Genomic DNA, 26,910 nt, shown 5'->3' on the forward strand with positions numbered 1-26,910 from the left:
ACAGTTGCATAAATAACATAATACATTAATTTTAAACAGTAGCAGCTCTGAGATATATTTATCTGCTGCATGACCCATCCTTCAGCATTCTTATAGAAGTTAAAATAAGATATGAGACCAAAAATAGATGTAAGTAGAAAACTGGTAGGAAATTTAGGATTAAATTTCTACTTACAGTAAGAAAGGAAAATAAAGACCTCATCAAAGGTTGCTTTCATAGGCTGTAGAATGAAATATCTCTTCTCTATTTTTGAAATACAACATTATGGAGGATTCCCTGTATTTGTCTGCCTAATCTATGCCTCTTTATCTGTGGGCCAATGATCTCTTTGATATCACCAACATAAATGTCTGCCTACACCATGTATTCTAATCTACTACATCAATACAGGAAGGCAGAGTCTGAAAATAACTATGATTATCATTACAACACAAGAAAGGATCCTGAGTCTACCACAAAGTTCTCATTTTAGCTGGAAGGAGGAACTAGTTGGAGCATATACTGTGTCAGGGAATGGACCCCTTTTCCTAGAGCAAACAGAGCCCTTATGGAAACAAAAGAATACTGTGTTTTGTCTTCCTTGACTGAGGCCACTGGGAGTATAAATCCCAAAGTAGCAATTAATGCCCTTCAAGGAGTTGTGCTAGGTTAGAACAGTTTCCTGCTTTCTCCCAAAGCAGAGTAGAAAGGACCAATTGAAACCACTCAGTTAGCTGATTTGTTTCCCTGGACTGCCCTTGTGCACGCCTCACTCTGAGCTGAGCAAACACTCACAGCTCCACACTGGAAGGAGGGCTGCCATGACTGAGGGAAAGTTCAGTGTGGAATGCTGCGGCAGCTGAAAAATCAAATGGCCTCTGAGCAGGGAGGGGGCAGCCATTATTGGCACTTACACAGGCAGCACATCATGAGCATAACAAGTCTCTGATGGTAGCGAAACCACCACACCCAATACAATGACTATCGCCAAATAAACATCCCCAGCCTCTCTTACTCCAGCACTGCTCCCCACTGGGGCTGAGGGGGCCAGTGCTGGAAGGGAGGAGAGCACACACTACAAGGGAATGGAGCCAACTAATGCAACCCTTAGGGCTTCTGTTCCAGCAATGTGGGACCCACCCTTGCCTTAAAAAGGGTGGTGACAACAATTGAGCAGAGAGGATGTCTTGGCTCACACTGGCTCTGGCCCTAGCCCCTTCATCTCTAACCCCACCTCCTAACCAGGTGGTACTTGCCAGCACACTCTGAAGAAATATCTGTCTTGTATTCAAATCAAACTCAGCTTTTCTCCCAAAGCCACTGCACCCACACGAACTGTACAGGGACACTCCCAAATCTGCACATTATTTTAAGCTTGCCAGTAGTAAATGTTTCACTGAATTTCATAAAAACAGAGGAAGTCAAGCAAAATGAGAAGACAGAGTAACTTTTCTCAGTTGAAAAAGCAAGAGAACACTCCCGGGGGCAGGGGGGAGGGGGGTGGAAAAACAACTAATGAGATGAAATAAACAATTTACTAAAGAATTGAATAACCTCAGCTATGCAGATGACACCACCCTTGTGGCAGAAAGTCAAAAGGAACTAAAGAGCCTCTTGATGAAAGTGAAAGAGGAGAGTGAAAAAGTTGGCTTAAACTCAACATTCAGAAGACTATGATAATGGCAACTGGTCCCATCACTTCATGGCAAATAGATGGGGAAACATTGGAAACAGTGACAAGCTTTATTTTCTTGGGCTCCTAAATCACTGCAGATGGTGACTGCAGCCATGAAATTAAAGATGCTTGCTGCTTGGAAGAAAACCTATAACCAACATAGACAGCATATTAAAAAGCCGAGATGTTACTGCCAACAAAGGTCCATCTAGTCAAAGCTAAGGTTTTTAACATAGTCATGTATGGATGTGAGAGTCGAACCATAAAGAAGGCTGAGCACTGAAGAACTGATGCTTCTGAACTGTGGTGTTGGAGAAGACTCTTGAGAGTCCCTTGGACTGCAAGGAGATCAAACTTGTCAAACCTAAAGGAAATCAACCCTGAATACTGAATACTCATTCGAAGGACTGAGGCTGAAGCTGAAGCTCCAATACTTTGGCCACCTGATGTGAAGAGCCAACTCATTAGAAAAGACCCTGATGCTGGGAAAGATTGAAGGCAGGAGGAAAAGGGGATGAGAGAGGATGAGACGGTTGTTTGGCATCACCAACTCAGTGGACATGAGTTTGAGCAAGCTCTGGGATACGGTAAAGGACAGGACAATGCCTTGCTGTCGTCCATGTGGTCACAAAGAGTCAAACACGACTGAGCAACTGAACAACAACAAAAAAAGTTGAAAGCAGTAGTGATAAGAATGTTAACTGAATAAATGGAAAGTGCAAGATGAAAAATGGATGAAAAGAATAGAGGAAAACTATAAGAATTTTACCAAGAAAATAGAAAATTTTAAAAGAATAAGTCTGAACTGTAGCATACAATAACTAAAATTTAAAACACACTAGAAGGAATGAAAGAAAGTGATAGCAGCAGCAGCAGCAGCAGAAGGAATGAACAGCAGACTAGGTGATAGAGAAAAATACATAAGGGATTGGAAAGATTACTTTAAAATCACCAACTGAAGTGTCCTTCTTTGTCTCTTTTCATAGCCTTTGTTTTAAAGTCTATTTTATCTGATATGAGTATTGCTACTCCTGCTTTCTTTTGGTCTCCATTTGCATGGAATATCTTTTTCCAGCCCTTCACTTTCAGTCTGTGTGTGTCCCTTGTTTTGAAGTGGGTCTCTTGTAGACAACATATATAGGGGTCTTGTTTTTGTATCCATTCAGCCAGTCTTTGTCTTTTGATTGGGGCATTCAACCCATTTACGTTTAAGGTAATTATTGATAAGTATGATCCCATTGCCATTTACTTTATTGTTTTGGGTTTGGGTTTATACGCCCTTTTTGTGTTTCCTGTCTAGAGAGTATCCTTTAGCATTTGTTGGAGAGCTGGTTTGGTGGTGCTGAATTCTCTCAGCTTTTGCTTGTCTGTAAAGTTTTTTATTTCTCCTTCATCTTTGAATGAGATCTTTGCTGGGTACAGTAATCTGGGCTGTAGGTTATTTCCTTTCATCACTTTAAGTAAGTCTTGCCATTCCCTCCTAGCCTGAAGAGTTTCTATTGAAAGATCAGCTGTTATCCTTATGGGAATCCCCTTGTGTGTTATTTGTTGTTTTTCCCTTGCTGCTTTTAATATTTGTTCTTTGTGTTTGATCTTTGTTAATTGGAATAATATGTGTCTTGGGGTGTTTCACCTTGGGTTTATCCTGTTTGGGACTCTCTGGGTTTCTTGGACTTGGGTGATTATTTCCTTCCCCATTTTAGGGAAGTTTTCAACTATTATCTCCTCACGTATTTTCTCATGGTCTTTCTTTTTGTCTTCTTCTTCTGGGACTCCTGTGATTTGAATGTTGGAGCGTTTCATATTGTCCTGGAGGTCTCTGAGATTGTCCTCATTTCTTTAAATTCGTTTTGCTTTTTTCTTCTCTGATTCATTTATTTCTACCATTCTATCTTCTACTTCACTAATCCTATCTTCTGCCTCTGTTATTCTACTATTTGTTGCCTCCAGAGTGTTTTTGATCTCATTTATTGTGTTATTCATTATATATTGACTCTTTTTTATTTCTTCTAGGTCCTTGTTAAACCTTTCTTGCATCTTCTCCAAGACAGAAACATAGATCAATGGAACAAAATAGAAAGCCCAGAGATAAATCCACACACCTATGGACACCTTATCTTCAACAAAGGAAGCAAGAATATACAATGGATTAAAGACAATCTCTTTAACAAGTGATGCTGGGAAAACTGGTCAACCACTTGTAAAAGAATGAAACTAGAACACTTTCTAACACCATACACAAAAATAAACTCAAAATGGATTAAAGACCAGAAACTATAAAACTCCTAGAGGAGAACATAGGCAAAACACTCTCTGACATAAATCACAGCAGGATCCTCTATGACCCACCTCCCAGAATACTGGAAATAAAAGCAAAAATAAACAAATGTGACATACGGATGGCTAACAAACACATGAAAAGATGCTCAACATCACTCATTATTAGAGAAATGCAAATCAAAACCACAATGAGGTACCACTTCACACCAGTCAGAATGGCTGCGATCCAAAAATCTGCAAGCAATAAATGCTGGAGAGGGTGTGGAGAAAAGGGAACCCTCCTACACTGTTGGTGGGAATGCAAACTAGTACAGCCACTATGGAGAACAGTGTGGAGAGTCCTTAAAAAATTGCAAATAGAACTACCTTATGACCCAGCAATCCCAGTGCTGGGCATACACACCGAGGAAACCAGAATTGAATGAGACACATGTACCCCAATGTTCATCGCAGCACTGTTTATAATTCCAGGACATGGAAACAACCTAGATGTCCATCAGCAGATGAATGGATAAGAAAGCTGTGGTACATATACACAATGGAGTATTACTCAGCCGTTAAAAAAAATTCATTTGAATCAGTTCTGATGAGATGGATGAAACTGGAGCCGATTATACAGAGTGAAGTAAGCCAGGAAGAAAAACACCAATACAGTATATTAACACATATATATGGAATTTAGGAAGATGGCAATGACGACCCTGTATGCAAGACAGAAAAAAAGACACAGATGTGTATAACGGACTTTTGGACTCAGAGGGAGAGGGAGAGGGTGGGATGATTTGGGAGAATGGCATTCTAACATGTATACTATCATGTAAGAATTGAATCGCCAGTCTATGTCTGACGCAGGATACGGCATGCTTGGGGCTGGTGCATGGGGATGACCCAGAGAGATGTTATGGGGAGGGAGGTGGGAGGGGGGGTTCATGTTTGGGAACGCATGTAAGAATTAAAGATTTTAAAATTTAAAAAATAAAAAACTAAAAAAAAAAGAAGAAGAAAAATAAAATTAAATTAAATTAAAAGCTTCTGCACAACAAAGGAAACTATAAGCAAGGTGAAAAGACAGCCTTCAGAATGGGAGAAAATAATAGTAAATGAAGCAACTGACAAAGAATTAATCTCAAATATACACAAGCAACTCCTGCAGCTCAATTCCAGAAAAATAAAAGACCCAATCAAAAAATGGGCCAAAGAACTAAACAGATATTTCTTCAAAGAAGACATACAGATGGCTAACAAACACATGAAAAGATGCTCAACATCACTCATTATCAGCGAAATGCAAATCAAGACCCCATTGAGGTACCACTTCACACCAGTCAGAATGGCTGTGATCCAAAAGTCTACAAGCAATAAATGCTGGAGAGGGTGTGGAGAAAAGGGAACCCTCTTACACTGCTGGTGAGAATGCAAACTAGTACAGCCACTATGGAGAACAGTGTGGAGATTCCTTTAAAAACTGGAAATAGGACTGCCTTATGACCCAGCAATCCCACTGCTAGGCAGACACACCGAGGAAACCAGAACTGAAAGAGACGCGTTTACCCCAATGTTCATTGCAGCACTGTTTATAATAACGAGGACATGGAAACAACCTAGATGTCCATCAGCAGATGAATGGATAAGAAAGCCATGGTACATATACGCAATGGAGTACTACTCAGCCATTAAAAAGAATACATTTGAATCAGTTCTAATAAGGTGGATGAAACTGGAGCCAATTATACAGACTGAAGTAAGCCAGAAAGAAAAACACCAATACAGTATACTAACACATATATATGGAATTTAGAAAGATGGTAACCATAACCCCGTATGCGAGACACCAAAGAGACACAGATGTATAGAACAGTCTTTTGGACTCTGTGGGAGAGGGAGAGGGTGGGATGATTTGGGAGAATGACATTGAAACATGTATAATATCGTATAAGAAATGAATTGCCAGTCTAGGTTCGATGCAGGAAACAGGATGCTCAGGGCTGGTGCACTGAGATGACCCAGAGAGATGGTATGGGGAGGAAGGTGGGAGGGAGGTTCAGGACTGGGAACATGTGTACACCCGTGGCAGATTCATGTTGATGTATGGCAAAACCAATACAATATTTTAAAGTAAAAATAAAATAATAATAATAATAATAAAATATTTTTAAAAATAAAATAAAATCACCAAATGAGACTAGCAAAAAGAAAACAGAATTTCGAACAATGAGCTTCTTGGTGCTGCTCACTGCAGGGTGGAGTCCAACACCCTTGTCAAAGCCAAAAAATCTACCACCACCCTGTGACAACCACCTCCTCCCCTGCCCTGTCACCGCCACCACCTGTGTCACCACCACTTGGGGACAGGATGGATAATTAGGCCAGTCTTTAGTGAGGAGACATATTCCTCAGTTCTGTGGTGTTCTTCATCACACATTTATGAAGTTTCTGAAGGGCACTGGAGACTATTGCCAAGCACAGCATGACCTCTATGCAGACAAGTGATTTGTAGAAATTCACTATCACTCCAATAAGAAGCTCGCAGTGAATAACCTGGACACAGAAGAACTGAACTGAAATTCATAGAGCATTTTTCACAAGACTTCTGACATGGATGGAGTAAACCTCAGCACACTTCATTTCTATCACCTTAGTATTAATGAACCAAAGAATTGTTGTTTCTTGTTAGAAAGGTCATTTCATTTCCCATTACTCTCAACTTCATACTCTAAAGCACTGAGTATTTCAAGTGGAGTATATTGAAGTAGATTAAGTTTCTTTGCATCATCTCTATTATTCAATTTTTAAATTTTTTCATAATCTTATTGAGCATTTTTTAACTAAATTAACATGCTTCAAATGAACCACCAAGATCCTGTGGAACTCATATACAAGAACATGAGATTTCTTATTACACACAATCAAATCAATGCAAACAAATGTATAGAGGAACTTAAGTACCACAATAATAAGAGTATGTGTTGTTGTTCAGTTGCTCAGTCCTGTCCGACTCTTTGCAACCCCATAGACTGCAGCACGCCAGGCTTCCCTGTCCATCACCAACTCCCGGAGTTCATTCAAACTCAAGTCCATTGAGTTGGTGATGCCATCCAACCATCTCATCCTCTGTCATCCCCTTCTCCTCCCACCTTCAATCTTTCCCAGCATCAGAGTCCTTCACTATCTCATGGAGGTTTCTCAAACTCATTTCCGTTGAGTCAATGATGCCATCCAGCCATCTCATCCTCTGTGGCTCCTTTCTCATCCTGCCGTCAATCTTTCCCAGCATCAGAGTCTTTTCCAATGAGTCAGCTCTTTGCATTGGGTGGCCAAAATATTGGAGCTTCAGCATCAGTCCTTTCAATGAATATTCAGGGATGATTTCCTTTAGGACTAACTGGCTTGATCTCCTTGCTGTCCAAGGGACTTTAAGAATCTTCTCCAGTACCTCAGTTCAAAAGCATTAATTCTTCTGCACTCATTCTTTTTTTATGGTCTAACTCTAACACCCATACATGACTACTGCTAAAACCACAGCTTTGACTATATGGACCATTGTCAACAAAGTTTTACCACAATTATAAGAGTATGTGAAGTTACCACAATAATAAGAGTGTGTGAAGACACTTACAACACTATTCTTGAGAAAGAAGGTAGCTGTGATCTCAGCGGGCCTTTTGATGATGGTGCTGAATAGTAAGGACTAGTTCATAAATTCAGAAGTTGAATGACTCTTTACTAAGATAAATGAACCCCCTTTCAGATAGTGCTTTATCTTTTAGTTAAAACTTGTTCACATGGTAAGATCATGAGGCTCCAAGGGAGAGAGTGGAAGCATGCAACACCTCTGTAGTCCAGCACAATAGCCCTTCTACCACACATGTTCTATTAGCCAAGCAAGTCACAGAACCAGTCAAAATTCAAAATTCAAAGGAGGAAACACTTGGGAAACACTAACACATCACTCAAAATTCTCCAAGCCAGGCTTCAGAAATACATGAACCGTGAACTCCCTTACGTTCAAGCTGTTTTTAGAAAAGGCAGAGATCAAATTGCCAACATTCACTGGATCATTGAAAAAGCAAGAGAGTTCCAGAAAAATATCTATTTCTGCTTTATTGACTATGCCAAACCCTTTGATTGTGTGGATCACAAGAAACTGTGGAAATCTGAAAGAGATGGGAATACCAGACCACCTGACCTGCCTCTTGAGATATCTGTATGCAGGTCAGGAAGCAACAGTTAGAACTGGACATGGAACAACAGACTTGTTCCAAATAGGAGAAGGAGTACATCAAGGCTGTATATTGTCACCCTCCTTATTTAACTTCTATGCAGAGTACATCATGAGAAACGCTGGGCTGGAAGAAGCACAAGCTGGAATCAAGACTGCCAGGAGAAATATCAATCACCTCAGATATACAGATGACACCACCCTTATGGCAGAAAGTGAAGAGAAACTAAAAAGCCTCTTGGAGGAAACCAGAATTGAAAGAGACACATGTACCCCCAATGTTCATCGCAGCACTGTTTATAATAACAAGGACATGGAAGCAACCTAGATGTCCATCAGCAGATGAATGGATAGGAAAGCTGTGCTACATATACACAATGTAGTATTACTCAGCCATTAAAAAGAATACATTTGAATTAGTTCTAATTAGGTGGATGAAACTGGAGCCAATTATACAGAGTGAAGTAAGCCAGAAAGAAAAACACCAATACAGTATACTAATACATATATATGGAATTTAGAAAGATGGTAACGATAACCCTGTATGTGAGACAGCAAAAGAGACAGAGATGTATAGAACAGACTTTTGGACTCTGTGGGAGAGGGAGAGGGTGGGATGATTTGGGAGAATGGCATTGAAACATGTACAATATCATATAAGGAACAGACCACCAGTCTAGGTTCAATGCAGGATACAGGATGCTTGGGGCATGCGCACTGGAATGACCCTGAGAGATGGTATGGGGAGGGAGGTGGGAGTGGGGTTCAGGATTTGGAACTCATGTACACCCATGGTGGATTCATGTTGATGTATGGCAAAACCAATACAGTATTGTAAAGTAAAACAAAGTAAAATTTAAAAATATATATAATATAAAATAAAATAAAAAGCCTCTTGATGAAAGTGAAAGAGGAGAGTGAAAAAGTTGGCTTAAAGCTCAACATTCAGAAAATGAAGATCATGGTGTCTGGTCCCATCACTTCATGGCAAATAGATGGGGAAACAGTGGAAACAGTGTCAGACTTTATTTTGGGGGGCTCCAAAATCACTGCACATGGTGACTGCAGCCATGAAATTAAAAGACACTTACTCCTTGGAAGAAAAGTTATGACCAACCTAGATAGTATATTCAAAAGTAGAGACATTACTTTGCCAACAAAGGTCCATCTAGTCAAGGCTACAGTTTTTCTAGTGGTCATGTATGGATGTGAGAGCTGGACTGTGAAGAAAGCTGAGTGCCGAAGAATTGATGCTTTTGAACTGTGGTGTTGGAGAAGACTCTTGAGAGTCCCTTGGACTGCAAGGAGATCCAACCAGTCCATTCTAAAGGAGATCAGCCCTGGGATTTCTTTGGAAGGAATGATGCTGAAGCTGAAACTCCAGTACTTTGGCTGCCTCATGTGAAGAGTTGACTCATTGGAAAAAAACCCTGATGCTGGGAGGGATTGGGGGCAGGAGGAGAAGCGGTCAACAGAGGATGAGATGGCTGGATGGCATCACTGACTCGATGGACATGAGTCTGAGTGAACTCCGGGAGTTGGTGATGGACAGGGAGGCCTGGCGTGCTGCAATTCATGGGGTCGCAGAGAGTCAGACACGACTGAGCGACTGAACTGAACTGATCTGAACACATCACTTATGCATGGAAGGAGCTAATCACACACACTGCAGAGGGTGTGGAGAGAGAAAAAGGTAGCTAGTTTTGCTAACCATCTTCAACAGACTCTATGCTTCCCCTGTAATTAATGAATTCCCTATCTATTTTGTGTCAAATCTACCATTATGTCTTTAATGTTTGTGTATGAATCCCTGAAAAAACAATGATTAGTGTTACTTTTTAAATATTATTTATTTTTATCATTAAATACTATTTAAATAAATATTAGTTGAATAAATTCCTTAGAAAATACTAAAGACATAGACTGGGAGGGAGGAGGGAGGGGGTTCATGTTTGGGAATGCATGTAAGAATTAAGGATTTTAAAATTTAAAAAATAAAAAACTAAAAAAAATAAAATAAAATAAAATAAAATAAAAATAAAATAAAAAAAGAAAATACTAAAGAATAACCTTTTAGAGAGGAAATATCAACTCTAACTTTGAATCAGAACCATATGGAGAGAAATAAGGTGGGTGTTCCTTGGTAGCTCAGTTGGTAAAGAATCTGCCTGCAGTGCAGGGGACCCAGGATCCATCCCTGGGTCACAAAGATCCCTTGGAAAAGGAAAGGGCAAACCACTCCAGTATCTTTGCCTGGAAAATCCCATGGACAGAGGAGCCTAGCGGACTGCAGTCCATGGAATCACAAAGAGTTGAGCATGACTGAGTGACTAAAACTTTCACTTTCAAGGTGGGTGTAATTTATATGAAATTAAAAGGAATTTTATTCATTAAAAAATACTTCTGGCTAAAACAATTCTTAACCATAAAATTTCTGAAATTCTTATAACTTTCCCATACTTCTCTGAAGTTGTTTACCAACTTATTTTTGTTTGTAGTGTGATTCCCAACTTCTCTCACAAAAAGAAAAAAAAAAAGTGGTTTCTGCTAATGAATTGAGCAGACATTTAATATTTATATGCCTTTGGAGCTGGGTAACAACATTTAATACTTGACAATTTGTTTTATTATATAATTGATCAAAACCATATATTTATACTGTCTGGGAACATGTGGTTATAGTTCTGTGGGAGAAATAATTTGTCAGTGTTCTCCAGCTTGTAAAAATACAGTGTAAGGACTTAAACATTAAATAAGTAATGAAATGCATTTCTCTGTAAAAATGAAAACAATTTAAGGAATCTCTAGGACAACATCAAGGGTACCAACATTCACCTTATAGGGATTCCAGAAAGAGGACAAAGAGAGAAGAGTATGGAATATGTAAATATGGAGCTGCACCTTGAAGCAAGCAGAGCTGGAGTGTTCCCTAGGCTCAGGCTGGGACATGAGCCTGGGGGGCAGTCTTGGGAAACTGGTCAGTCACTCATGCAGTTTTCAGTCCTCTCTCTCCTCACTGCTTTAGGGGCAAGCAAGTGTGCACGGCTCCTAAGGAGTGGAGTCCAAGCTTCCCATAGCCCTTCTGTTAATCTCACAAGTCCTCCAATCAGTCAAAGGGGCTCATCTTCTCCATCGAGGAACACAGAGCTGGGGTGCCCAGTATCTGGCTGGAACCACTCACTCCCTGGGGAGGATCTCTGCCCATGTCATCTCTCTTTTCTTCTGAGTCCCATCCCAAGGGTACAGGTCCTGACCTGATGCTTCTCTTCCTAACTGGCTTCCATGTGGATATTTCTTATAGCCTTGGTTGTACAGGAGTCGTTCTCCCAGTCTCCAGTTAGTTTCCAGTAAGAATTGTTCCACTTGTAGATATAATCTTTATGTATTCATTAGGGGAGGGAGTCTCCCCATCCTCCTATTCCATCATCTCTTCTCTTCCTATGCATAATTCATCTAATGGGACTGCAAGATGCAGAATTTATATCCAAATGACAACTTCCTCCTCCCTAGTCATCCTCACTTTCCTTTAGATCATGTCAATGATAGGTATTCAGTACCTTATCCACTTTTTAAACCATTTAAACAATTAGTACTAAGTATCATCTACTTTTTTTCATCATCTTAATATATATCTTTGACTACTGAGGTTTTTTTAATTACTTTTGACAGAAATAAATAGAACTTTTGTGAACTCTTGTGTATCTGGAAGATTATTAAGATTTATTAGAATGTTTTATAATAATCAGAATAAATACTAACTGCATTGATATGATATGAAAGTTATTTGTTGTTTTCATAATTATTTTGGATGACTACTTAGTTTAATTCAAACAAAAATTTTAAATCTGAGAATTTCATAGTAATGTTAACAGCATAGAGTGGTCACATAAATATTTGATTCCAGTAGTACATTTCCACAGAATTAATATCACATTGTGTATGCACTCTATGATAGCAGTTACATATAGTATAAGTTATTCATTATATTTTACTGTTGATGTACTTTTAGTTTTGTTTTGTGCTTTTTTTTGCCATACTGTGAGGCATGTGGGATCTTAGTTTACCGACCAGGGATTGAACCCATATCCCTTACACTGGAAGTGCAGAATCTTAAACACTGTACCACTATGAAAGTCCCTATATTACCTCTCATATTTATTTATTTTGCTTCCTAAATGTTCATATTCACCAACAAATGGAGACAGATGTGTCCATGGCAATCCCTGAGAGATGGATCAAACTACTTCCTGACATACTTCTGAGAATATGTCTCCTGGGCAAGAGAGACAGGATAAGGATTCAGAACAGGGAGAAGAAATGAAGTGTAACGTATTCATATACCCTTTTTTTTTTTCACGGTGAGAAAAGTTCAAATATATCATCACGTAATCAGCACAGCTCTCATGCACCCACACATGTGTGTGTGTGTGTGTGTGTGTGTGTAGTTGAGAGCATGGCTAGGAGGGACATAGTGCTCTCTGAGAAGACAATCATCCTGGGATCAGACATGGCCCTGATTACAACAAAGTCTTCCCAGTGTGTGGTCTTAGAAAAGAGGATTAGGGAGATATATATCCTCTGAATTTTGGGAGATTATACAGAGTGTTTAGACAAAAATCAGGAGTGGCTCATCAAAAGCAAATACTATCTACTTTTTTTTCAAATATTAGGATTAAAGGTATGTGATATAACTGATGCCTTATAAGAAAAGAGGGTTGTAGAAAACAGTGGATTAAAGTGTGCACATGGATAGACAGTACCGAAAGCATTATTCAGTTCTGGAGATTATTTTAATCAGTTTTTTTCTCCTTATCTGAAGAGTATAAGGATTTACTCAGTTTGCAGTATCCCTGTCATAAAATTGTTATAAGTTGTTCTAAAATAATTTCTCAGGAAATAGGCATATCTCTTATTGTTGGGTAATGCAAATGCCTAGATTATCCTGTAAATGTTACTCCAAAAAAATGATAACATAGTTTCTGCTGAGCTATGGTAAGGCATCACCCAGCTAAATATTAGGTGCTTGATGAAAAGGCTATGGGTAAATTGTGGAAAGCAATGGGAAATCTTCTCTACAAACTAATGACCAATTTATATAAATTGTATCTATTATTCAAGCATTTTGAGATGCGATTTCAGAATAACAAAAGTTAATATTTACCGAGGTTTTTTTGTATGCAAGACATTGTATTGTTTCAGGTAAAATATCTGATAATGTCTCAGATGTTTTCTTTTGACTGATAGGAACCAAACATTTCATTATGAAAACTAAGATTAATCAGGGATTGAGTCAGTTAAGGAGCATTTCTAATTATGTGATGCTGACCCAAAATGAATCACTTCTGCTGGATTATCTCCAAAGCAGAACTATACAGAATGTGCTTGTCTTGGATCTTGAGGCTGGGTAAGGTGGTACATGATCCCAAGCCATTGAGTTATTAAAGTTATCTTGTTTCCTTCCTCTGTCACTGAAACTCCATCTCAAGATTCAAACCTTCACACACATGTCAATGTCCAGTGGCCACATAATCATTTATCACTTTGAGTAGGAATAGGCAAATACAATTTAAAATAGGGCATGAAGCTCTTATGTCTTTATATTAATATCACAGTGCATATATGCTTGATGACTGACTGAATATAGTTATTTTAATTATCTGGTAATAATAGGGAATACTGCAGGCCATATGAGTTGAGTTTAGATGATGATAAAAGTGAATTTTAATTCCTTATTTTTCATTCATGGTTTCCCTCTATAATGTTTCCATTTTAACTCAAAACAACTCAGCAAGCAAGACTGGAAAGACTTCATCATCCTTACTTCATACAGAAATGATTAATCAGAGGCTTTAGGTCAAGAAAATGTATCAGGTGAGAGACAGAAAAATGTCTGTGCCAAACTGTTATACTGCCTGTGATGGTCCTTTCTGCAGACTCCTGACACCTGTCCTTGAGCATCTCACTCTTTTTCTGTAACAATGATTAAAATGAAACATTCTTGCTAGGAACATAAAGCTGACCTCTACTACATGTATCTCAAGGTCCCTGCACAAAGGTCAACAGAGCAAATCCTGAAAACAATAGAAAGTGCAATGAAGAAATCAGATATCACCTGGTATAGTTTTATTAACATTCTTAAGTCAGTTTAAATATTTCAAAGCACTCACTTCACTATCTTGGACAACTTATTTTTTCAAATGTCTATGAATTTCATGAGGTTTTAAAAAGTACTTAACACAGGATGACTTTTTATTCATCCTGTGCATCTAAGAATATAGAATGACTAACAGCATGCATTAGCCTTTGGGCAGTCAACCCTCCCTGTGTGCCATCCACAGCTAGGTTTCTCCCATTCCCCACGTCCCCGGACTTTCCCTAACACAGGCGTTTGCATTTATGCCTACAGCCTAAATGGGACAAGGATACTTATGAAATGAAATCTTTGCAATATCACTACCTAGGAAAGAGTCAGGTATTCTCTTTTTTTGGTCAGAATTTCCCCCTTAGTTCTTCCATCAGTGTCACTGAGAAAGCTGCAGTCCTTCCCAAATACAGGAGACTAGAACTAGTTTTTTAAAACAATTGTGTGTTTAACTGACAAAACAGATGACAACTTCTCCACATCCAGAGCTTTTATGTAACAACATAGGCTATTATTTAGAAGTGAAGATATATAAGAAAATGTTTGGGGTTTTAAAAAAAGATAAGTAAACAATTGTCTCTTTTTCTGGCCACAGCCTTAACTGAATTTCTTTGCTACATGTCGAATATAGATATTCAATTATATTAATTAATTTAATTAGACATAGTGCAAGGTAAATATATTGAAAACTCATTTAAATAATGTAAATGCATTTAATATTTTATGTGTGAGCAAATTTTTCAACAATCATACCCATCAAGGGTTCTTGTCATCATGCAGAGTTGTTACTCCATATTTAACAGAATTTTGAATCAGTCCACTTATTTCTGACCTTTTTTCCTACTGTTTAAATCCCATGACAACAGTAAATGCAAAATAATCTGAAAATACTCAATGTTCAATAAATGTTTGTTGAGTGAACAACTGAAGAAAGCAACTAAGCAACCAAAGAAGAGGAAAGAAATAGAAATCTTAAGACCTTTGTTTGATAAAATGAAGGGGTGAAAGAAAATTGTACTGAATTTTTTTTTCCAGTTTATGCTTGCTGACTAGACATATATTGGACAAATCAGTGGGTACAGTGAACATAGGATAGGACTGGGTTTCAGGATAAGTGTAACTCCCAAACTGTTTAAATTTAGATTATAGTTAAGAAATTTATCTCTTTGACTCACTAGAGCTTGTTAAGAGTAATATAAGGATTTATATTTCTATCTGAAATAATCTTTCTGATGACTTTGCCTTTCTTTTATTCAGGTCATGAGCATCAATTGTTCTTTGTGGCAAGACAACAGCATGTCTGTGAAACGCTTTGCATTTGTCAAATTCTCTGAGGTCACTGAACAGTGTTTCCTTTTATTTTCCCTCATTCTATTCATGTTTTTAGCATCACTGACAGGCAATGCTCTCATAGCCCTTGCCATCTGGACCAATCCAGCCCTCCATACCCCCATGTACTTCTTCCTGGCCAACTTGTCTCTCTTGGAGATTGGATACACTTGCTCTACTATACCCAAGATGCTGCAGAACCTTGTGAGTGAGGCCCGAGGAATCTCTCGGGAGGGCTGTGCTACACAGATGTTTTTCTTTACATTATTTGGTATCAGTGAGTGCTGCCTTTTGGCAGCCATGGCTTTTGATCGCTATATGGCCATATGCTCCCCACTTCATTATGCAACACGGATGAGTCATGGAATGTGTGTCCATTTAGCAATGGTTTCTTGGGGAGTGGGTTGCATAGTAGGCTTGGGCCAAACCAACTATATTTTCTCTTTAGACTTCTGTGGCCCCTGTGAAATAGACCACTTCTTCTGTGATCTCCCCCCTATTCTGGCACTAGCCTGTGGGGATACATCCCATAATGAGGTTGCAGTCTTTGTTGCAGCCATTCTTTGCATTTTCAGTCCATTTTTATTAATCATTGCTTCTTATGGCAGAATTCTAGCCGCTGTGTTGGTCATGCCCTCCCCTGAAGGCCGTCAAAAAGCTCTTTCCACCTGTTCTTCCCACCTGGTGGCAGTAACACTCTTCTATGGCTCAGGATCTGTCACCTACTTGAGGCCCAAGGCTAGCCATTCACCTGGGGTAGATAAACTCCTGGCCCTCTTCTATACTGTGGTGACATCCATGCTCAACCCTATCATCTACAGCTTACGGAACAAGGAAGTCAAGACAGCTCTTTGGAGAACTCTGGGCAAGAAAAATGTTTTGACTCATGAGTAGATACCAAAGGACCACACAAATTTCTTTGAAAAAGATGCACACTCAACCTCAGAGGAAGGAAAAAAAGAAAGAAAGACAGAGGTAGGGATAAAGAGAGGGAGTATGGAGGGAGGAAGGAAGGGTAAAAGGAGAGAAAGAAAGAAAGAGGGAGAGAAGGAGAGAGGGAGTGTAGGAGGTTGAGGGGGAAGAAGGAAGGAAGACAGAAAGGAAGGAAGGAAACTCTGTACTTGTCAAGGTGTATTTTAAGAAACTTCTTTAGTAACAGTAATTTTAATTTTGGAGATAGTTTTCTTCTTATAGCAAAAGTTCTGATTGCCAAATTCTGAAAGAAAATTGGCTACCAATGAATTTTAATAAGTGAATCTAATACTAGACTGGCTTTCTAAAACATTTCAGTCTAGCCTAAAGTACAGGCTTAGAGTATAAATTACCAGATTTTATCTCAGAAGCCTAGGAAATTCTCACTCCATACTCTCAGGCATTTTCTCTCCTCTGAGAGGCCAATGTGACTTCTGCCATGGTCACTAGGGTAGCGCTTCCACATATGCCAGTCCCACACGACTCTTAATTCCCTAATAACTCTATGATGTTCATTACTTTCTTCCATAAAAATGTTTTAAATTCTTCATCCTTAATTATTGGTATATGAAGTAGTCAAATAATTATTTTATGAGTTGTGGATACTATAAAAATGTGTAAACATTCAAAAAAGCAAACTCTTAAAATTCAGAGGTAATTGTGGCAGAATATTAAAAGAAAAGCATGAGAAATTTTTACCAAGAGTTCCCATAGAAAAAAATGTTTTTGAAAAGAAAGAGAAATCATATTTAAATTCAAGAATGGAAGAAGAAAACTGAGCTTAAAATAATTAATATAAATAATGTTAATGATTTTATGTAATTTACAACATGTACAAATGTGCAGATGAATCCTGGCAGGATATATTTGGAAATTATCCAAAATTTGCTCTTAAGAGAAATGAACATAGTTACAACAAAATCTAGTATCTCAAGGCATCTATAGAAGAAATTATCTTGGATTTGAACTCTAGTCCTTGGGGAAGAGCTGTGGTCTATGAGGATTTAGCAACTACCGATACAGTAGTGGTAACATGATAGGAATGGAGAACTCTGCTGCGGCGACAACTTACAAATAGGATGAATAAATTTTAGTGACCTAACATATAGCATACTGACTGTAGTTAATAATACTGTATTGTATACTTGAAATTTGCTAAGAGAGTAGACCTAAGTGTTCCTACCACACACATACACAAAAGATATCTACGTTAGGTGATGTTATTTAACTTGATTTTGGCAATCATTTCATGATGAACACATATATAAAATCATCACATTGTCCACCTTAAGTTTTAACTTGACATTTTTTTCCATTTTATCTCAATAAAGCTGAAAAAGAAAAAGAAGATTTAATAATGCTATGATTAGGGGATGGTAGTGATGTTCACTAATGACCAAGATTTGTTTTACTGGACACATTTTACCAAAAGCTATATAATCCATTGAAGATCAAAACATAACACATTGCAGTTTTTATTTATATCTGTGTGCAATTAACAAAAAATGGAAGGAATCTGAACATGAAAAAATAACTATTTAACAATTATGCTATAGAAATAGGCAGGAATTATATGCAGGCATTAGAGATTACTATTCAAAGTGTTTATTAATCTAGAAAAAGGATTATTAAAAACTAAAGCAAGTAAAATCAATTTGTATAGCATAATCATTTTTGCTTGGTTTACTAATTTTGTAAAGTCTTATAAGTTCAAAAATATCAAAAACTGGGAGGTTACATGTAAAAGCATAAGATTAGAACATTTCCGCTCATCATATACAAAATGCAAATGTATACTCAAATAAGTATATTTTTTGAGTATACAAAAGTATACTCAAAATGGATTAAAGACTTAAATGTAAAACCAGAAACCATAAAACTTCTAGAAGAGAACATAGGCAGAGCACTCATTCAGTAAAATCACAGCCATATTTGTTTAAAACTGTATGCTAAGGCAAAAGAAAAAACAAACAAACAAACAAATTGGACCTAATTAATGTTAAAAGCTTTTTCATAGCAAAGAAAACAATCTATTCATAACCAAAAGACAACCTACTAAGTGGGAGAAAATATTTGCAAATGATATGACTGGTATGGGATTAATATCCAAAATATATAAATACAACTCAGTATCAAAAAAAATAATGCAATCAAAAAAATGGGCAGAAGGCATGAATAGACATTTTTCCAAAGAAGACATATAGATGGCTAACAAGCACATTAAAAGATCAACATTAAAAATTATTAGTGAAATGTAACTCAAAACCAGAATGAGATGTTACATAACCCCCATCAGAATGGCTATCATCAAAAAAATGTATGCACAACAAATGTTGGCAAGGATGAGGAGAAAAGAAAATTCCTTATGATGGGAATGTAAATGGGTGCAGTCACTATGAAAAACATTATGGAGGTTTCTCAAAAAAACTAAAATACAACATATACCACAATCCAGGATTTCCATTCCTGGGGATACATTTGAAGAAAAAAAAAAAAAAACACTAATTTGAAAAGATACATGCAGTCCAATGTTCATAGCAGCATCTTGCCAAGACATGAGAGCAACCTTACTGTTCATCAACACTTGAATGCATAAAGGAGATAAAGGAGATTATATATATATATATATATATATATAGAGAGAGAGAGAGAGAGAGAGAGAGAGAGAGAGAGATTAATACAAATGCTCCATATCATCACTTCTATTGGAATCTACAAAAATAAAACAAATGTATGTAACAACAAACTCACAAATATAGAGAACAAACTAGAGATTCCCAAAGGAAAGAGGGAAAAGAGGGGCAAGATAGGAGTAAGTATAGGATTAATAGATACAAACTATGTATAAAATAGACAAGCAACAAGAATATATTGTATAACACAGTCAACTATAGCCATTTTCTTGTAATAATTTTTAATAGAATATAATCATTGGAAAGACAGATGCTGAAGCTGAAACTCCAATACTTTGGCCACATGATGCAAAAAACTGACTCATTGAAAAAGACCCTGATATTGGGAAAGATTGAGGGTGGGAGGAGAAGGGGATGACAGAGGATGAGATGGTTGGATGGCATCACTGACTCAATGGACATGAGTAAGAGTAAACTCTGAGAGTTGGTGATGGACAGGGAGACCTGGAGTACTGCATTCCATGGGGTCACAAAGAGTTTGACACGACTGACTGAACTGAACTGATAATCTGTAAAAATACTGAGTCAGTATATTATATACTTGAAACTTCTATAATATTCTAAAATAGCTATACTTCAATAAAATGCTAATAAGATAAAGGGAAAAGAGAGCACTATTTAGTTATACTGATAACAGAATAAAGGCATAACAAGAATTGTTACCACAATCAAAAAATCTTTTCGTAGTGATAAATTTATGCTATCCATCAAGAAGATATAATGGTTACAAACACATATGTATCTAGTAACAGATTGCAAAATATGTAGAGTAAAAAGTAACAGAAGTGATTGAAGAAATAGTTAATTCTACAATAATAGTTGAACTTCAATACCCCACTTAAAATAATGGAAAGAACAATTAGATATAAAATCAGCAAAGAAAGAGAAGATTTGAAAAATATAAGCAAACTAAAACTAACAGACATCTACATAACACTGCACCCAACAAAAACAGAATACATATGTTTCTCATTGCATATGGAACATTCTACAGAGTAGATCATTTGTTAGGCCATGAAAAAAATCACAATAAATTTTAAGTGATTAAAAGAATGTTCTCTATGCACAATGAAATGATATTAGTATAAATTTTTAAAATATTGTGAAACATACAAGCATGTAGAAATTAGATGATGCACTCATACATAATAAATGTCTCAGAAGAAATAAATGTCTTAGCAAAGAATTTGAGAAGAATTAAAACAGAGCATACCAAAATATATGGAACGTAGCAAAAGTATTTCAGATATGTTTTGTATAAAAAAGAAATATATTTTAATTATTGATTTATCAATTTATCTGCCATGAAAAGGTTTATGTGTGTGTATAAAAATCAACTGACATAATATGTAGAAGATGACTCTATTATACTTTTTCAGTTACTAGTGTCATGCAATTTACATCTTTCAGAGCAAAATAATTTTGGATATACTTGGAAAGCAAAATAATTTAGAAAATACATAGTCTTTTGATTGAAATTTTAAAGAATATGATATTGAGATACTGGGTAGTAAATTCATATCGGGTATTCCTTCCTAGAAGATGATCTTTAAACTCGAAAGTGAAAGACAGGAAGACGCCAGCCATGATGAAATCAGGGAAACAGCGTTTTAGGTGAGAGAAAAGGTAATTCGAAAGTTCTGGAAGCCACCAGAGAAGGAGAAATATAGTATGACATCCCTTAAATGTGGAAACTAAAAAGAAATGATACAAATGAACTTACAGAACAGAGACTCAAAGACTTAGAAAACAAACTTATGGTTGCTAAGGGGACAGGACAGTTGGGAGTTTGGAAAGGTCATGTACACACTGCCATATTCAAATCAGATAGCCAATAAGGACCTATTGTATAGCACAGGGAATTCTGCTCAATGTTATGTGCCAGCCTGAATAAGAGAGGTCTGGGGGAGAATGGGTACATGTATATGTATGGCTGAGTCCCTTCACTGTTCACCTGAAACAACCACAACACTGACAGTTGGCTATATCCCAATAAAAAATAAAAAGTTCAAAGTTTGGGGAAAAAAAACAAAAACGAACAGTATGGAAGCCAGAAATGATCATGGCCTGTTTTTAAATGGAGAGTTATATCAGCTATGATCCCAGCATAAAATAGATGCACATTCCAACTGGGAAAATGAGGAAAGTTGAACAAAGGAAGAACTGACAAAGGTCTAAGAAGAATTTAAACATCAACAAAGGATTTCTACATGTGTACTACACATGCACTACCCTGGAACCTGTCACACTTAGGAGTCTCTCTCAAACCTAAGGCTTGAGGTATCAAAGAATTCTTTAGTTCTTTTGATTTGGATACCTCACGTATACTTCAAGTATTCAAAACAAAAGAATTAAAGAATTCCTTGATTTATGGCTTTTGGTTGGGTTCAGCCAATGAGAGTGCACAACTGAGGATTAGAGAATAAGAGAAAAACTAATTTGTGTTATTTTCCATTTGCTCCCTCTTAGCTGGGAAACCAGGAGAAGGCAATGGCACCCCACTCCATTACTCTTGCCTGGAAAATCCCATGGATGGAGGAGCCGGGTGGGCTGTAGTCCATGGAGTCGCTAAGAGTCAGACTCGACTAAGCGACATCACTTTCACTTTTCACTTTCATGCATTGGAGAAGGAAATGGCAACACACTCCAGTGTTCTTGCCTGGAGAATCCCAGGAATGGGGGAGCCTGGTGGGCTGTGGTCTATAGGGTCGCACAGAGTCGGACACTACTGAAACAACATAGCAGCAGCAGCAGCAGCTGGGAAACATGAGGCTGCCTGTGTTGCTCAACCAAAAGTCAGCTCCTGGAGGTATCACACAGGAGTCATAGCTCCTATGTATTACAGATTCTGTTTTTCTGGTTTCACTTGAGGTACAGCAGAGAATAAGACATCAGTTCAGTTCAACCACTTAGTCGTGTGCAACTCTTCTGCTGCTCCCCATAGAGTGCAGCATGCCAGGCCTCCCTGTCCATCACCAACTCCTGGAGCTTACTCAAATTCATGTTCATAGAGTCAGTGATGCCATCCAACCATTTCAAACTCTGTCATCCCCAGCTTTCATCTTTCCTAGAATTAGGATCTTTTCCAATGAGTCAGTTCTTCTCATCAGGTGAGCATTGAAGTTTCAGCTTCAGCATCAGTTTCACCAATGAATATTCAGGACAGATTTCCCTTAGGATGAGCTGGCTGGATCTCCTTGCAGTTCAAGGGACTCTCAAGAGTCTTCTCCAACATCACAGTTTAAAAGCATCAGCACCAATTCTTCAGCACTCAACTTTCTTTATGGCCCAACTCTCACATCCATACATGATAACTGGAAAAACCATAGCCTTAACTAGACGGACCTTTGTTGGCAAAGTAATGTCTCTGCTTTTGAATATGCTATCTAGGTTGGTCATAACTTTCGTTCCAAGGAGTGTCTTTTAATTTCATGGCTGCAGTCACCATCTGCAGTGATTATGGAGCCCCCCCAAAATACAGTCTGACATTGTTTCCACTGTTTCCCCAGCTATTTGCCATGAAGTGATGGGACCAGATGCCATGATCTTCGTTTTCTCAATGTTGACCTTCAAGCCAATTTTTTCACTCTCCTTCACTTTCATCAAGGGGCTTGTTAGTTCCTCTTCACTTTCTGCCATAAGGGTGGTGTCATCTGCATATCTGAAGTTATTGGTATTTTTCCCGGCAATCTTGATTCCAGCTTGTGCTTCTCCCAGCCCAGCGTTTCTCATGACGTACTCTGCATGTAAGTTAAATAAGCAGGGTGACAATATACAGCGTTGACATACTCCTTTTCCTATTTGGAAACAGTCTGTTGTTTCATGTATAGTTCTAACTGTTGCTTCCTGACCTACACATAGGTTTCTCAAAAGGCAGCTCAGGTGGTCTGGTATTCCCATCTCTTTCAGAATTTTCCACAGTTTATTGTGATCCACACAGTCAAAGGCTTTGGCATAGTCAATAAAGCAGAAATAGATGTTTTTCTGGAACTCTCTTGCTTTTTCCATGATCCAGCCAATGTTAGCAATTTGATCTCTGGCTACTCTGCCTTTTCTAAAACCACTTTGAACATCTGGAAGTTCACAGTTCATGTATTGCTTAAGCCTGGCTTGGAGAATTTTGAGCACTACTTTACTAGCATGTGAGATGAGTGCAATTGTGCGGTAGTTTGAGCATTGTCTGACTTTGCCTTTCTTTGGGATTGGTATGAAAACTGACCTTTTCCAGTCCTGTGGCCACTGTTGAGTTTTCCAAATTTGCTGGCATATTGAGTGCAGCACTTTCACAGCATCATCTTTTAGGATTTGAAATAACTCAACTGCAATTCCATCGCCTCCTCTAGCTTTGTTCACAGTGATGCTTCCTAAGGCCCACTTGACTTTGCACTCCAGGATTTCTGGCTCTAGGTGAGTGATCACACCATCATGGTTATCTGGGTCTTGATGATCTTTTTTGTATAGTTCTTATGTGTATTCTTGCCACGTCTTCTTAATATCTTCTGCTTTTGTTAGGCCCACACCATTTCTGTCCTTTATTGTGTCCATTTTGCATGAAATGTTCCCTTGGTATCTCTAATTTTCTTGAAGAAATCTCTAGCCTTTCCCATTCTATTGTTTTCCCTATTTCTTTGCATTGATCACTGTGAGGAAGGCTTTCTTATCTCTCCTTCCTATTCTTTGGAACTCTACATTCAGATGGGTTTATCTCTCCTTTTCGCTTCTCTTCTTTTCTCAGCTATTTGTAAGACCTCCTCAGACAATCATTTTGCTTTTTTTCATTTCTTTTTCTTGGAGATGGTCTTGATCACAGCCTCCTGTACAATGTCATGAACCTCTATCCATATTTCTTCAGACACTCTTTTCTATCAGATCTAATCCCTTGAATCTGTTTGTCACTTCCACTGTATAATCATAAGGGATTTGTTTTAGGTCATGTCTGAATGGTCTAGCGGTTTTCCCTACTTTATTCAATTTAAGTCTGAATTTGGCAATAAGGAGTTCATGATCTTTGAGCCTTGGTCTCATGATCTCAACTCCTGGTCTTGTTTTTGCTGACTGTATAAAGCTTCTCCATCTTTGACTGCAAAGAATAAAATCAGTCTGATTTTGGTATTGACCATCTGGTTATGTCCATGTGTTGAGTCTTGCCTTGTGTTATTGGAAGAGGGTGTTTGCTCTGGACCACTGTGTTCTCTTGGCAAAATTCCATTAGCCTTTGCCCTGCTTCATTCTGTACTCCAAGGTCAAATTTGCTTGTTACTCCAGGTAGCTCTTGATTTCCTACTTTTGTATTCCAGTCCCCTATAATGAAAAGGACATCTTTTGGGGTTGTTAGTGCTAGAAGGTCTTGTAGGTCTTCATAGAACAATTCAACTTCAGCTTCTTCAGCATTACTGATTGGGGCAGAGACTTGGATGATTGTAATAGTGAATGGTCTGCCTTGGAAATAAACAGAGGTCACTCTGTCATTTTTGAGATTGCATCCAAGTACATTCAGACTTTTTTGTGAACTATGAGCGAGAAATAGATTTAAGGGCCTAGATCTGATAGATAGAGTGCCTGATGAACTATGGAATGAGGTTCATGACATTGTACAGGAGTCAGGGATACAGAACATCCCCATGGAAAAGAAATGCAAAAAAGCAAAATGGCTGTCTAGGGAGGCCTTACAAATAGCTGTGAAAAGAAGAGAGGTGAAAAGCAAAGGGAGAAAAGGAAAGTTATAAGCATCTGAATGCAGAATTCCAAAGAATAACAAGAAGAGATAAGAAAGCCTCTTCACTGATCAGTGCAAAGAAATAGAGGAAAAGAACAGAATGGGAAAGACTAGAGATCTCTTCAGGAAAATTAGAGATACCAAGGGAACATTTCATGCAAAGATGGGCTCGATAAAGGACAGATATGGTCTGGACCTAACAGAAGCAGACGATATTAAGAAGAGGTGGCAAGAATACACAGAAGAACTGTACAAAAAAGATCTTCACAATCCAGATAATCATGATGATTTGATTACTAATCTAGAGCCAGACATCTTGGAATGTGAAGTCAAGTGGGCCTTAGAAAGCATCACTACGAACAAAGCTAGTGGAGGTGATGGAATTCCAGCTGAGCTATTTCAAATCCTGAAAGATGATGCTGTGAAAGTGCTGCACTCAATATGCCAGCAAATTTGGAAAACTCAGCAGTGGCCACAGGAATGGAAAAGGTCAGTTTTCATTCCAATCCCAAAGAAAGGCAATGCCAAAGAATGCTCAAACTACCGCACAGTTGCACTCATCTCACATGCTAGTAAAGTAGTGCTCAAAATTCTCCAAGCCAGGCTTAAGCAATACGTGAACCGTGAACTTCCTGATGTTCAAGCTGGTTTTAGAAAAGGCAGAGGAACCAGAGATCAAATTGTCAACATCCGCTGGATCATGGAAAAAGCAAGAGAGTTCCAGAAAAATATCTATTTCTGCTTTATTGACTATGCCAAAGCCCTTGACTGTGTGGATCACAAGAAACTGTGGAAAATTCTGAAAGAGGAGGGAATACCAGACCACCTAACCTGCCTCTTGAGAAATCTGTATGCAGGTCAGGAAGCAACAGTTAGAACTGGACATGGAACAACAGACTGGTTCCAAATAGGAAAAGGAGTACGTCAATGCTGTATATTGTCACCCTGCTTATTTAACTTATATGCAGAGTATGTCATGAGAAATGCTGGACTGGAAGAAACACAAGCTGGAATCAAGATTGCCAGAAGAAATATCAATAACCTCAGATATGCAGATGACACCACCCTTATGGCAGAAAGTGAAGAGGAGCTAAAAAGCCTCTTGATGAAAGTGAAACAGGAGAGCGAAAAAGTTGGCTTAAAGCTCAACATTGAGAAAATGAAGATCATGGCATCTGGTCCCATCACTTCATGGCAAATAGCTGGGGAAACAGTGGAAACAGTGTCAGACTTTATTTTTTTAGGCTCCAAAATCACTGCAGATGGTGACTGCAGCCATGAAATTAACAGACACTTTCTCCTTGGAAGAAAAGTTATGACCAATCTAGATAGCATATTCAGAAGCAGAGACATTACTTTGGCGACTAAGGTCTGTCTAGTCAAGGCTATGGTTTTTCCTGTGGTCATGTATGGATGTGAGAGTTGGACTGTGAAGAAGGCTGAGAGCCAAAGAATTGATGCTTTTGAACTGTGGTGTTGGAGAAGACTCTTGAGAGTCCCTTGGATTGCAGGGAGATCCAAACAGTCCATTCTGAAGGAGATCAACCCTGGGATTTCTTTGGAAGGAATGATGTTAAAGCTGAAACTCCAGTACTTTGGCCACCTCATGTGAAGAGTTGACTCATTGGAAAAGACTCTGATGCTGGGAGGGATTGGGGCAGGAGGATAAGGGGATGACCGAGGGTGAGATGGCTGGATGGCATCACGGACTCGATGGACGTGAGTCTGAGTGAACTCCGGGAGTTGGTGATGGACAGGGAGGCCTGGCGTGCTGCAATTCATGGGGTCACAAAGAGTCGGACACGACTAGTGACTGAACTGAACTCAACTGATGAGGGCTACTCCATTTCTTCTAAGGTATTCTTGCCCACAGTAGTAGATATAATGGTCATCTGAGTTAAATT

The 26,910-nt window shown here is 38.3% G+C and overlaps 1 protein-coding gene across 1 annotated transcript; it reads left to right on the forward strand.

Moving 5' to 3' along the window:
• The first annotated feature begins 15,541 nt into the window (after positions 1-15,541).
• LOC101120028 (olfactory receptor 10C1-like) lies at positions 15,542-16,519 on the forward strand. Its single transcript, XM_042236852.1, has one exon. The coding sequence runs from the start codon at positions 15,557-15,559 to the stop codon at positions 16,517-16,519; it is 963 nt and encodes a 320-aa protein (XP_042092786.1). The 5' UTR covers positions 15,542-15,556.
• Positions 16,520-26,910: the final 10,391 nt, after the last annotated feature.

This window comes from Ovis aries, chromosome 20, assembly GCF_016772045.2.
Source record: "Ovis aries strain OAR_USU_Benz2616 breed Rambouillet chromosome 20, ARS-UI_Ramb_v3.0, whole genome shotgun sequence".
Lineage (NCBI taxonomy): Eukaryota > Metazoa > Chordata > Mammalia > Artiodactyla > Bovidae > Ovis > Ovis aries.